Genomic DNA, 13,530 nt, shown 5'->3' on the forward strand with positions numbered 1-13,530 from the left:
GCTCCCTCTCCCACTCTCTCTCTCTCCCCCTCTCTCTCTCTCCCTCTCTCTCTCTCCCTTCTTTTCATTCCCCTCCTCCCCCTAAATCCTCCCTGCCCTGCGCGTCTGGACGCAGATTTAGGAAGCGAATTCGCTCACGTTTTAGGACAAGGAAGAGAGGCGCGGGAGAAGAGCACACCAAGATTCGGATTGAAACCCAGACACCAGGCTCGGAGCGGAGGAAGGAGGAGGAGGGCGAACGGAAGCCCGTTTGCAGTTCAAGTTTTGATAGCGCTGGTAGAAGAGGGCTTCAATCAGAGTTGTTTTTTTTTTTTTTTTTTTTTAAAGGAGGGAGACTTTTTCCGCTCTCTCGCTCGCAGTTCAAGCCGGTCTAGCGCAACTGCAGACGCCTCCTGCGAGCCAGAGGGAGAGGCAGAGAGATAGGGGGGCGGGTGAAGAAGAAGGAGAAGAAAAGGTAAAAAGTCTCCTAGGAGAACCGGTCGCATTTGCAACAAAGAACTGGGGGCTGGAGAGGGACTGCCGGGACCGAGGGCTGGCGTGTCTATTTCGAGCCAAGCGGCAGGGCTCCGGCACGAGTCCAGACCCTGCTCGTTCCTCTCGCCTCGTAAACCGACTTCCAGGAGCGGCTTTTTGAAAACGCAAGACACTAGGACAGTCATCTGAGCGACTATGTCTCCTGATTTCTCGCCTTGCCCTCTTTAAAAGCGGCATTCCCCTCCCGAAAAGACACTTCCCCCTCCCCTCACTTTGAGGTGCTTTAGTTGTGATCCCCCCCTTTTTTTTCTTTCGCTTTTTTTTTCCCCCTCCAAACTATGCGCTGCTGTTAAAAAACAAAAACAAAACAAAACAGCAGCTGCGGACTTGTCCCCGGCTGGAGCCCAGCGCCCCGCCTGGAGTGGATGAGCCTCTCCATGAGAGATCCGGTCATTCCTGGGACAAGCATGGCCTACCATCCGTTCCTACCTCACCGGGCGCCGGACTTCGCCATGAGCGCGGTGCTGGGTCACCAGCCGCCCTTCTTCCCCGCGCTGACTCTGCCGCCCAACGGCGCGGCGGCGCTCTCGCTGCCCGGCGCCCTGGCCAAGCCGATCATGGATCAATTGGTGGGGGCGGCCGAGACCGGCATCCCTTTCTCGTCCCTGGGGCCGCAGACACATCTGAGGCCTCTGAAGACCATGGAGCCGGAAGAAGAAGTGGAGGATGACCCCAAGGTGCACCTCGAGGCCAAAGAACTTTGGGATCAGTTCCACAAGCGGGGCACGGAGATGGTCATTACCAAGTCGGGAAGGTAAGCAAGCGGCAAGCAGCGGGCCCCCTCCCCCAAACTACCGAAGGTTTCTTTCCTCCTTTTCTCTCTCTCCTCCCAGAACGGCCGGTTTGCCAGTTATTCCGGCTTAGAGGCAAACACAGTTCCCCCAGAACTGTGTACCAGAACTATGTACAGAGACCTCCCCGGGCCCTGCCCCTGTGGTAGGAGATTTCAGCTTACCTAGGCGTCCGCAGCCGGCCGTTTTTCCTGCCTGGGTCTGCATCCCGGGTTCCGTACAGGATAGGTAGAATTTCCTCAGTGCTGCCCAGACATCTCTGCAGGAAGAAAGAAGAGCACCCCTTTGCAGGCAGTTCAGTGTTTCACACCTTTCTGGAACATCCTTGTGTCTTTGTAGATGTTGTGTTTTTGTCTGGTTCATTTCGCTCTCGGAGAGAAGCACTTACAGCCCTTTTTGTTTGTGTGGTAGCCGGAGGCCTGGAAGGAGCTGCCCTGCCTTCTCTGCCCTCCAGCCTAGCCTCTGGGTCTGCAGGGGACCTGAGCCTGCCCCTGCCAGCGCCAGAGAGAAACCGAAGGGCATTTGGGGTTTGTCCATACTGCTTCGTGTGTCTGTAATCGAGGGAGAGTTCAACAGGCAATTTTGGCTAATTAAGATTATGTTTGCAGACCCAAGGAGCCAGTAGGGAGCCCCATACTGCCGTTTCATGTGTGAATATTATCAACCACATTTTACATAACGTTTAGAGGTCCTTGCCTGACCAAAACGTGCCTGTCACTTAAAATCACTGATTTTTTTTAAATGGCATTGAATTCTACCAAGGCATAAAGTTGAAGGAATAAAGAGAAAATCCCTCTCTTGAGGTCTTTAGTTTTCTGTGTCTTTCCAAGCTAAATGAGGCCAAAGTTTGCCATAAAATCCTCCAACCCAGAAGACACACAGGCAGTTTCACAGCGACCCGCTCTCTGCTCCCTTTTAACTCAAAAGTACAGAATGCCAATGCCTCTGGAAAGTAAAAAGCAATTTGGTGGTGGAGTCTTGCCGTTTTGGACTGGCCCGAGCAGTGGGGAGAATGTGGTTAGCGGCGCGATAGGCAGGCTGGTGATCAGGCCTGGGCGTCCACCCCAATCTACAGAATTCGTTTTGAGAACTCACCAAAGTACAGTTTCATTTCGCCAGCAGCGGGACTGCTGTTCCACAGCAGGGAGGGGTGCAACTTGACATTTCTTTTCTTGATACGTTTAACATTTTCTCATCAATGGGTGGTGGAAAATTCTACCTCGACTGACTGAACTTGACTAAAATCCTACCCAAGCTGTTTACAACTAGACACCCAGAAAAGGCAGAGGCAGGAATTTCCCTCTGAGGAGGGTAATCTATAAAGTCATACAAGAGACCAAAAAAATTACAAAGAAATTATTAGATGATGTAGAGAAATCCAGCGCCGCAATTCATTCGTTTTGAATCTTGGGACATTTAAAATAGAGCCATTTGAGCATATTTAATCCTTCTGTTGTGGAAGGAAACAACTTTGCATCCAGTCGCCCTACTCTGAATGGCACAAGCTCATCAAATGTAATAGAAAGTTTTAAATTTGATTTAAATATTTTAGGTAGAAGATCAAACCCGGGAAACTGAGTGATTTTTTTTTTCCTTTTTTCTTCTCTCTTCTCTCCCCTCGTAGGCGAATGTTTCCTCCATTTAAAGTAAGGTGTTCAGGGCTGGATAAAAAAGCCAAATATATTTTGTTGATGGACATTATTGCTGCAGATGACTGTCGGTATAAATTTCACAATTCTCGGTGGATGGTGGCGGGAAAGGCTGACCCTGAAATGCCAAAGAGAATGTACATTCACCCCGACAGCCCTGCCACCGGGGAACAGTGGATGTCCAAAGTTGTCACTTTCCACAAACTGAAACTCACCAACAACATTTCGGACAAACACGGATTTGTAAGTTTCATGGCTTCCCTTCGATAAAATTTTCTCTTCTCTCTAGCAAAGGCAGTGCTTCCACCTTCCACGTAAAATCAAGAGTTTCTCCCTCTCTCTCAGTTGCCAAGCATAGCAAACTTGCTCGATCCGCAAACAGAGATGGAGAGAGAATTCCAGGGTGTTTCTCTTCAGATAATGGAAGGCCTGGCATTCTGAAAGAAGTGAGGCTCATGGTCTGTGGCAAGTCCAGGTCTTGGTAACTGTTTGACCTGACAGGGAAGTTACAAAGCAATCGTGAAGACGTAAAATCAGTGTCAAAGGTAGACGTTCGTAAGGGATTTGTTTAACGATATCAAACTTCTATTTTGAAACCAGCCATACGGTTGCTTAGGGGAGTTTTAAGGTTCGAAGTCTTGACTGTGTTGGTGAGAGGGTGTGAATACAAATTTTGAAAGATGTTCTTCCCTTGGACTAAAAAAGAATTGGGCTTAGGTGAAAGTCAGGTTTACTAGAAATGAGACTTAGATTTCCCAGTACAAAAATTGCGTGTGTGTTGGGAGTATATGTATGGATTCAGGGAGGGAGTTCCTAGAAACTTTCAGGAGGCTTAGATTGCTTGTAAAAGTCAAGCAAAGGGCCTTTTGCCCCCAGCCCCTACGCCTCCCCAACATTTCAATAAAATAAACAGAGTGATAAGTGAGGAATAAGCAGAAAGATTAGGCCCAGGAAGATGTGAATGGCGCGGAAATATCTTCAGGGGGCAGGAATTGCATTTGAAGCCCTTGATTTGATTAAGGCATAAATATTCCTCTCTAGAGTTCAGCCTTTCAGGGCTTTAAGTGGATTGGGCTCGTCAATTAGTGGGCACTTAAAAGACTGAATCATTTTGTAAATTAAAATGCATGTTTTTCTCTATCTTTTAAGACTTTGGCCTTCCCAAGTGATCAAGCAACGTGGCAGGGGAATTATAGTTTTGGTACTCAGGTAGGCTAGGGTTCAAGGTACGAATCAACCTTAGATGGTGAGGGTGGGGGAGGACCCTTTGGAAATTGAGGAGCAATTTGGATCCTCCAGAAGATTACATGGGGAGCTGAATGCTCCCACAGAGGTACTCCAAGGAGGTGGGCTCGGTACAAGCGTGGTGCCCTTCGGTGGGGTAGACGTCGGCCTGACAGGGGTCCTAGGGTCCTGTTCTTCCCACTAAATCCTCTTGTGATGTGTGTCTCTCCTCTTCCGGCCCCTGCAGACTATACTGAACTCCATGCATAAATACCAGCCCCGCTTCCACATTGTGAGGGCCAATGACATCTTAAAACTTCCTTATAGTACTTTTCGGACGTACTTGTTCCCCGAAACCGAATTCATCGCTGTGACCGCATACCAGAATGATAAGGTAACCAAATTCGCTTTTCTTTTTCATCGTGATATTAACACCCACTTCCCCTCCCCCCTTTAAGCTGCTCTGGGGAGAGGATAAGAAAGTTACAAGAGCATTGGGATGGGAGTCTGATTTTTCTTTTGTGATTTGACCTTCAGTGGAGCTTTGCGGGGAAGGGGCACTGGCACACTGCAGAAGGGAAAAAAAAAAAAAAAAAACAACAACTTGACCAGCTAGGAATCCAATGCTGAGTGAAAAAAATGCCACACTAACTTTGCCAGTGAGAAGCTCCTGTAACCACCCGTCCTTACTGTTGCCCGCCTCACCCGACCCAGGGCTTTCTCCTGTTGGTTTCAAGGTTCATCCTCTTCCTCTTCAGGAAGAGGGTCAAGAAATCAGGGTCGAAAGGAACCAGCTAAAATTGAAGGCAAAAGCCATTCGGGATCTTGGGAGGAGAGTCCCAGCAGAGACCAGATTTTCTCCCCTGGCCAGAAATCCCGAGTAGCTGGTCTGGTTTTTATTACCTTTTACGCTGCTGTGTTTTTTATGGTGTGTGTGTGTGTGTGTGTTTGTTTGGAAAAACCTACTCTGATCACAGGGTCATGCTAATTGAGTTGTCTGAGGCTTTTGAGGTGAGATGACCAAAGTCACCACTTCATTTGAAGGGTTTTTTCCTCCCTGGGCCTGCGGCCGGGGATTAGGAGTACCCCCAAATGGAACAGCAGGCAGCACCTGGTATGTAAAGCTATGGTGGCCCGAAGGTCATGGGCGTGTGCACAGAGAGACACAGAGAAAGTGACTCTTGCTGTGGGTTCACCAGTCGCCAGGTTGGCTGTTAGCAGGCAGTTAATGGGGGCGGGGGGTAGCGGGGTGGGGGGCAGCTGAGGACCTCTGGCCTTCAACTTCTGAACCCTGGACCTCAGTGCCAGTCCAGCTCACTAGATGACGACGCCCTACATTTTGAATTCACTCTCACTATGGGTAGGTCCTCTGTGGCCCGCTGATGGGGGTCTTCCAGGTCTGGTTCCTTGGTCTGGAGACTAGGACATCAGGACCTCCTCTCCCTGCAAGAAGTGCAAACAGGATTTATTCCAAGAACAAGAATCCATCCAAGGGGCCCTTTTCCCACCTCTAGCGAACTCTGTATACATCATCCCCATCCCCGACCCCACCGCAGGGAAGGGATTTGAAAGATTACATACTATTTTTCCTCAGCGTGTAAAAATGCACGCACCCTCTAGACCCAGAATCCTATGAATCTAAGTTGTTAACGGAATAATAAAATACAGCATTTTTGATCAAAGCGGCCATGGGCCTTCTCCACCTAATGGCGGTGGCAGGGCATATAAATGAAAACAAATGTTTCCAGTGGTCATTCAGTCCTTCTAAATCTATAATTGTCAATATCGTAATTCCTGAAACACACTCCCCCGACACCCAGCAAAAAAATCAAGCCCACTCCAGCACAAGGGTAGTGAAACCCCATAAATCATTTTATTAGATTTACAGAAAAGGTTGGAGGATGTGCTGTGTGTATGTTTGTGCGTGTGTTTTGGGGCAGGAAATATAACATATTTTATGATCCTTGCACTGTATAAAAAATCTAAAGGAAAGCATAATTTTAAGATCTACAGGTTGCCCTTTGACAGCTTTTCCATTTCTAAGCCCAAGCTGTTGGCTGCCCAGGCAGGATCATTTCAGCCTGGAATCCCTGGTTTGGCCTCCAGTGGGAGATGCCAGCCATGGCACACTTTCCTTTGGTTTTCTTCCTGGCCCCCTCCAAACTTCTTCTGTGTTCCCCCCTCTCTTTCTCTTCAACCTGGCCTATCCAAATGACTTCTCTGGTGGTTGGAAGTCAGATTTCTAGTAGATTAATGAGTTGGGGGAAACACTCCCAGAACATTCTAGAAAATGAAGCCAGTGTCTCTTTCTTGCTTGTGTCTCCTTCTCTAGATAACTCAGTTAAAAATAGACAACAACCCTTTTGCAAAAGGTTTCCGGGACACTGGAAATGGCAGGAGAGAAAAAAGGTGAGCTGAGACAGTTGTTTCTCAGATAATTTAGAAAATCGCTTTTCTAGGTCCCGACCGACACTCAACTGTTAGAAGTGGGATGCGGGCACTTATCTTGAGAAGGGTGGGGGAAGGGTGGGGGAAGGGTGGAAAACAGCCTGATGCCCCTCAGCCAAGAGCTTACCCGTTTCGGTACACTACTTTCTCTACCTCTTCCATGTTATCTTAAAGGAAGTTTACTAGGCCACCCCATAGAAAGATGTCTCTGCAAGAAAAGTATCAGGGATACAGATTATATACAGATGCCTATTAATTTCTAATTAGTTGAAGTTCATCCTGGGCAGGTCCCAGGAAAGGACTAAGCCATTCACAAAATGCCTTGGAATTTTTGCAGTCTTGTCTGGCAAATACCCTCAGACAGAACTGAAGCCCCTGGAGACATCTATGGCCCCCTCCTTCTGTGGGGACATGTATCATTCTGCATTAAGCAGACAGCTGGCTGGTATATAAAAGAAGCTCTCCCCTCCCCCACCCGCATTCAAAGAATTCCGAAAATCCAGAAAATCAGCCCCAATTTTTAACCTATCCCCTGGGGGAGGGGGAGGGCATTAAGAAATAATTTCTCACATCAAAATAGAGGTTTTTTTAGTCCGATTAATGTGTTGGTGAACCGGTTACAGTAAAGTGCACCATGAAATAACCACTTCTTCCCAATCTTAGCAACCCATGCGGAGTTGGTCCGCTCTTTGTGTTCACTGCTTTGAGTCTTCTTTTCCCCTCCGTCTGTGAGGCAGGCTGCTCAGCTGTCTCTGGCTGGCTCCAATCTCCCCTCTTGCTCTTTACTTTTTTTTTTTTCATATCATGGTTTATTTCATAAGATGACATCGTAATTCATGTCTAATTCACAAGAACAAAGACTCAAACTCCTCCTGCCTTCCCGTTGAACTCTGAGGGCAGGGAAATCCAGGTACAAATGCATGATCATGAGATGGCCCAACCTGCTATCTAGTGGCTCAGGGTCACCAGGTATGGTCCTCCTCCTCATGAAGACATTATCTTCCCATCCCCTGGACCTGCATGCAGCTCCCAAAGGAGCAGTCAGTAACTCCTGGGGAGGTGTGAGAACTGGAACCAGTGAGGCCCAAAGTTGCTCTTTACTTTTAAACAAGATTTCACTGCCCCAGCCAATACCCCTTCCCTAATGAAACCCTCTGGTCTTGAATAAATACACCCAAAGCCTTCTTTCCCCCTCCGTCCCCCTGGGCGTGTGTGCGCCTCTTTGGAGAGGGTGAGGCGGACCGAGAGGGGAAAATCCCGTTCTGATGTGTAACGCTGGGTGTGTGTGGGCTTCTGCCACAGAAAGCAGCTCACCCTGCAGTCCATGAGGGTGTTCGATGACAGGCACAAAAAGGAGAACGGCACCTCCGACGAGTCCTCCAGTGAGCAGGCTGCCTTCAGCTGCTTCGCCCAGTCCTCCTCTCCGGCCGTCTCCACCGTGGGGACATCCAACCTCAAAGGTAAGTCTGGCCACCTCTGATTTCTCAGATTTCTCCAGGTCTTGGAAGCCTGACGAGTTGGGGGCTGGGGGCACCCACCAGGGAACCTGACCCCTCCAAAGCTTCAGATCCTTCTAGAAGTTTGTAAACAGGAGCCAAATCTCACAGAGGGTGATCAGGTGTGTCCCCCTTCCCTAAGTTCATCTGAGAGCTCAGACCCCTTTCCCCCAGACACTGATTTGGCAGGGAGGAAGGGGTGGTCCCAGTTCCTGTATCCCCTCTGGGTGGGGGCCTGGAGCATCCCTCTCTCTCTCTTTCTTTTTCCCCACACCCCCCACCCCACCCCTCCAACCAAGCAACAGCTGACTTTTTTTTACTCTGTCTTCAAACTCTAGGTTAAAATGTGTTAGGCTGGGGGTGGGAGGAGTCAGGGGATTTTCTGCCACCTGGAACAGGGAAGGTGACCAAGAGAAATCCAGCTATAGAGCCACCATGGACCTGTGAGAGGAGATGGAGCACTGAGAATCTGGGTTGGGGAGGGCAGGGGTGGGAGGGGAGGAGCTGTTCAAATCCCCAGTTGGTTTCCTGTGTTTAAAGAGCAAGAACTATTTATTTGGAAAGACACACATGCTCTCAATAGGAAGAGACCTGTTTTTTAAGTGAAATAAAATGAGAGTTCTTTATGTCTTCATTCAAGCTTTAAACACAAAATGGGATCCCTTTTTCTTTTTTTTTCTGGTAGGACACACACAGAGGGTGTGGTAAGAGCAAAAGAGAATCCATGATTGTCTTCAGGCAGTGAGTGGGCCGCTTATCACCCATCTCTGTCTGCACAGACAGGGGAAACAGAAGGCTCAGTGGAGTGTGTGTGTGTGTGTGTGTGTGTGTGTGCGCGCGCGCGCGCGTGCGAGTCCGTTGGGGGAGGAATGTTCACTTCTGCCACTACCAATTCAAATGCCAGGGTTCTCTCCAAACAAATCCTTCTGAAAGAAATCCACAAATTTGTGGAAGGGACTGCTCCCAATCACTCAGGGAACAAAGAGAGGGTGACTTTAGAAGGTGTTCCCGCAGTGAGTTTTAGTGTAAGTCACTTTTAATTTTTAAAAACTGAATTTGCAATCGAATGGGGAAAAGGCCAGTAAAGGCTTTGTCTGACCTAGTAGGAGCTCAGTGCTCACTTGTGTAAAATAGTAAAATTCACTACCCATTTGGGGAAGGATCTATGGAGGGAGGGGTGCCGCTCTATCTACATACTTGAAATTCATTACTAGCTTGTTGCATCCTTCCACTAAAATTTGCTGTATCATCACTCCCACTTTGCAGATGAGAACACTGAGGCGCAGAGAGGTTAAGGGGCTTTCTGGGGTTACACAACTGGGAAGTGGCCGAGCTGGGATTCAAAGTGGGGAACGGGAGTTCTGCTGGCCCGGGTTTCAGAGCTAACGCCCTTCTGCTTGGCTTTTGTTTCCCTCCTATGGTAGATCTGTGTCCCAGCGAGGGTGAGAGCGATGCCGAGGCCGAGAGCAAAGAGGAGCACGGCCCGGAGGCCTGCGACGCGGCCAAAATCTCCACCACCACGTCGGAGGATCCGTGCCGGGACAAGGGCAGCCCGGCGGTCAAGGCGCACCTCTTCGTGGCCGAGCCCGGCGGCCGGCCCCGGGACAGCGGGCGGCTGGACAAGGCGTCGCCCGACTCGCGCCACAGCCCGGCCACCATCTCGTCCAGCACCCGCGGCCTGGGAGCCGAGGAGCGCCGGAGCCCGGGCCGCGAGGGCGCGGCCCCTTCCAAGGCCGAGGAGGCGCGCGCGCTGCCGGGCAAGGAGGCTTTCGCGCCGCTCACCGTGCAGACGGACGCGGCCGCCGCGCACTTGGGCCAGGGCCCCCTGCCCGGCCTCGGCTTCGCCCCTGGCCTGGCCGGCCAGCAGTTCTTCAACGGGCACCCGCTCTTCCTGCACCCCGGCCAGTTCGCCATGGGAGGTGCCTTCTCCAGCATGGCCGCTGGCATGGGGCCTCTGCTGGCCACCGTGTCCGGGGCCTCCACCGGCGTCTCGGGCCTGGATTCTACGGCCATGGCCTCGGCCGCCGCGGCGCAGGGACTGTCGGGGGCGTCCGCGGCCACCCTGCCCTTTCACCTCCAGCAGCACGTCCTGGCCTCTCAGGTATTTATCAGCGCCTCTCCAGCCCCTCATTCACTCTCGTTTGCCTGCCTCTTGATCCCAGACACTCACCCAGTCCCCCTGCCTAGAAGCTTTAATAATAATAATAATTATTATTATTATTATCATCATCATTATTATTACTAGGTGCAAGACTTATTGATTCATCATAACCTCACACTCCCCACCAAAACTTAAAAAATTTTTTTTTCTAAGTTAAGGGCTATTTCTAGCAGAGTGACAAGATGGTAATAAGAGATAATAACTCTGCACAGCACTTACTTTGTGCCGGGCGCTCTTCTAAGTACTCGATCTATTCTGACTTCAGTGATCCTATGATCACCTCCACCTTCTAGATGAAAGGACAGAGATCAGAGATGTTGAGTAACTTATCCAAGGACACACAGCTGGTAGGTGGTGGACCTGAGACTCTACCCCAGGCAGTCAGACTCCAGGGCCTCTTCCAGAGGCTGTGATTTTAGCTTCAGAGTTGAAATGTCTTTTCAACGTTTCACAGCCAACCCTTCCCCAAGACTTAGAGGAGGGAGAGACCATGGCCTGGTAAGGGAAGTGACTCCCTGGGGAAGAGTTGATTCTTGAACCTCCAATATGAAGCTATTTCCCTGCTCCCCCACCCCTCGCAGGCCAGCCTGTTCCCCCAAAGGGTTAATGGCTTGTGCACACGTGGGAAATGTCAGAGAAGGACAGGCTGGGGCTATGGCAGGCTTGGCGGCCTGTGTATGGCTCAGACAGCTGTGTTGGGGCTCCAGCAGCTGGGGAGAAGTCTCAGGCTGCTGAAAATGCTCTGAACCCCAGCGAAAAGGTTCTATGGGGTTTTCTGCACGCCCTTGCCTTTTGTTTTGTCTGAGCACATTCATCTCCCTTCCCTGAGCCAAGAGGCAGGACTGGCCTCCCCCTCTGGGAGGAGGAGGGGACTGAGAAGAGGGCTGGCTTCTCCCCTTCCTCCATCCCTCCCATCTCCTGTGCTAGCCCTTTCTGGAGACCCTCCTGTCATTGGTGGGCAGGTGATAAGCGGGCGAGGGCCTGCCTGGGCAAACAGGTACTAATAGTACCCCAGGCAATGGGTCAGAGAGAACTAACCCAGGCCAGGGTCCCCGGATTTTTATTCTGCTTCTGCCACTTGCTAGCTGAGTGAATTCCTACACCCCTGGGGCCTACCTCAGCTCAGTCTCTCCACCTGTAACACCAGCTTATCTGGGCCTATAGGTGATTTCTTTGTTCATAGCAAACACCCTTTACTCTTTCCCCCTCCATCCTGCCCACCCCCCTTTTTCTTTTGCTTAAGGATCTTCCCCAGATTTTTTTTTTTTTAACTTCTAGACTGGAGTAGGAGGACGGAGGACAAGAATGAAAAAAAAAAAAACGCATGTCCAATATTTTATGCCCTCTGGTTTTCACCCAGCTACTTTTGTGGGGTAGGCTGTCTGTAGCCCCATTTAACAGGTGGAACAACTGACTCTGATGGGAGAATTTCCAACCGTCCTATTGGCCAGGCACCCTGTGTGAAGTATATTGCAGGCAGCAGCTCATTTCATACCCACAAAGTCCCCCATAAGTATGCGAATTATTAAACTTTTCCCCGGTTTTGCCATATAAGAAAGCTGAGGCACAGGGAGTGAATACTTTGGCCTAGGTTGACACAGCTCAGATTTGGACCTAGACACAGAAGTTTGAGTGTCCTGCTCTCTACCCCCCAGGGAGAGAGGTCAAGGACTCACCCAAGGTGGGGAGGGGTGGGGGAGGGGTGATGGATGAGGGTGGCTCCTCCCCACTGCGCAGAGCCTGGGCCCTGACTCTGCTGCCCCTGCCTTCTCTTCCTCGCCCAGGGCCTGGCCATGTCGCCTTTCGGAAGCCTGTTCCCTTATCCCTACACGTACATGGCCGCGGCGGCGGCCGCCTCCTCGGCAGCGGCCTCCAGTTCCGTGCACCGCCACCCGTTCCTGAACCTGAACACCATGCGCCCGCGGCTGCGCTACAGCCCCTACTCCATCCCCGTGCCGGTGCCGGACAGCAGCAGCCTGCTCACCACCGCCCTGCCGTCCATGGCCGCAGCCCCGGGGCCCCTGGACGGCAAGGCCGCCGCCCTGGCCGCCAGCCCGGCCTCGGTGGCCGTGGACTCGGGCTCGGAACTCAACAGCCGTTCCTCCACGCTCTCCTCCAGCTCCGTGTCCTTGTCGCCCAAACTCTGCCCGGAGAAGGAGGCGGCCACCAGCGAACTGCAGAACATCCAGCGGCTGGTCAGCGGCTTGGAAGCCAAGCCCGACAGGTCCCGCAGCGCATCCCCGTAAACCCCTCCCCAGAAAAGTCTCTTCATTCCAGTCCAGTCCAGTCCAGTCTGCAGTGCACTTTGTTGGATGTCAAATAAACCACGGGCGTGCAGTGAGGTCAGCCCTTCTTTGTGAAGCCCTGTCTGGGAAGGGGTGCCGGACTCCCTGGAGAGAATGTGCTAGAAACAAGCCCTGTCTTCTTGGCGTGGTTTATACATCCGGGATCTGGCTCAGAAACGTCGGTTGCACTGAGCTCTTGGGGGTGGGAGTTAATGCCTTGGCGGCCGGAGCACCTCCTTCGAGGCTGGTCTGGAAGCTGTGGGAAGATAGAGGTAGCCAGGCCCCAGAAGGGGAGGGGTTGAAAAGCTCCCCCAGTGCAGATTTATATATACATATTTTTTTCCTTCACCGTGTCAAGTGGAAACACAAATAAAATTGAAAAAAAATACCGGGGACAAATGGATACATTAATATGATTCTGTTTGTGAAGATTAAAAACTTTCTAGTGACCTGCGTATCAGTTCTAAATAAATTACTGGGTAGCATTGTTTGGGGAGGGAAGTCCCTGCCATCCTTGTTTAGCCTCTATTAAGGAAATCTGTGTCTTTTTAATATTCTTGTGATGTTTTAAGAGCTATAGGTCTCTTTTTGCATGTTCCACAGTAATGTATTTGTGGGTTTTACTTTTGAATGCTTGCTTTTAGAGAGAAAAGGACATTACTCCTTACCCTTTTCCTCGATTCTCGACAACCCCGAGGGGGATGATTTAAAGGGAAGGGGGTGGGGAAAACACCAAAAATGAATTTATTTTATCTAAGCTCTGTAGCAGGATTCATGTTGTCCCTCTGGCAGTTCTTTCTCTTTCCTGTATATGCAATAACAAGGTTTTAAAAAAATAATAAAGAAGAAGCGAGACTATTAGACAAAGTATTTATGTAATTATTTGATAACTCTTGTAAATAGGTGGAATATGAATGCTCGAAAAATTAAACTTTAATTTAT

The 13,530-nt window shown here is 50.4% G+C and overlaps 1 protein-coding gene across 2 annotated transcripts; it reads left to right on the forward strand.

The window, feature by feature from the left end:
* Window positions 1-899: 899 nt before the first annotated feature.
* On the forward strand, window positions 900-12,549 carry TBX3 (T-box transcription factor 3; the record flags this gene model as incomplete). Of its 2 annotated transcripts, XM_079717843.1 has the most annotated exons (8): window positions 900-1,288; window positions 2,950-3,217; window positions 4,124-4,183; window positions 4,446-4,592; window positions 6,531-6,607; window positions 7,949-8,106; window positions 9,567-10,243; window positions 12,088-12,549. In XM_079717843.1, 8 exons carry the CDS (start codon window positions 900-902, stop codon window positions 12,547-12,549), a joined length of 2,238 nt encoding a protein of 745 aa, XP_079573969.1. The 2 variants fall into 2 exon arrangements, with proteins under 2 accessions (XP_079573969.1, XP_079573970.1); XM_079717844.1 differs by lacking the exon at window positions 4,124-4,183.
* Between the last annotated feature and the right edge of the window lie 981 nt (window positions 12,550-13,530).

The sequence above is a fragment of the Hyperoodon ampullatus genome, assembly GCF_949752795.1.
Source record: "Hyperoodon ampullatus genome assembly, chromosome: 13".
Lineage (NCBI taxonomy): Eukaryota > Metazoa > Chordata > Mammalia > Artiodactyla > Ziphiidae > Hyperoodon > Hyperoodon ampullatus.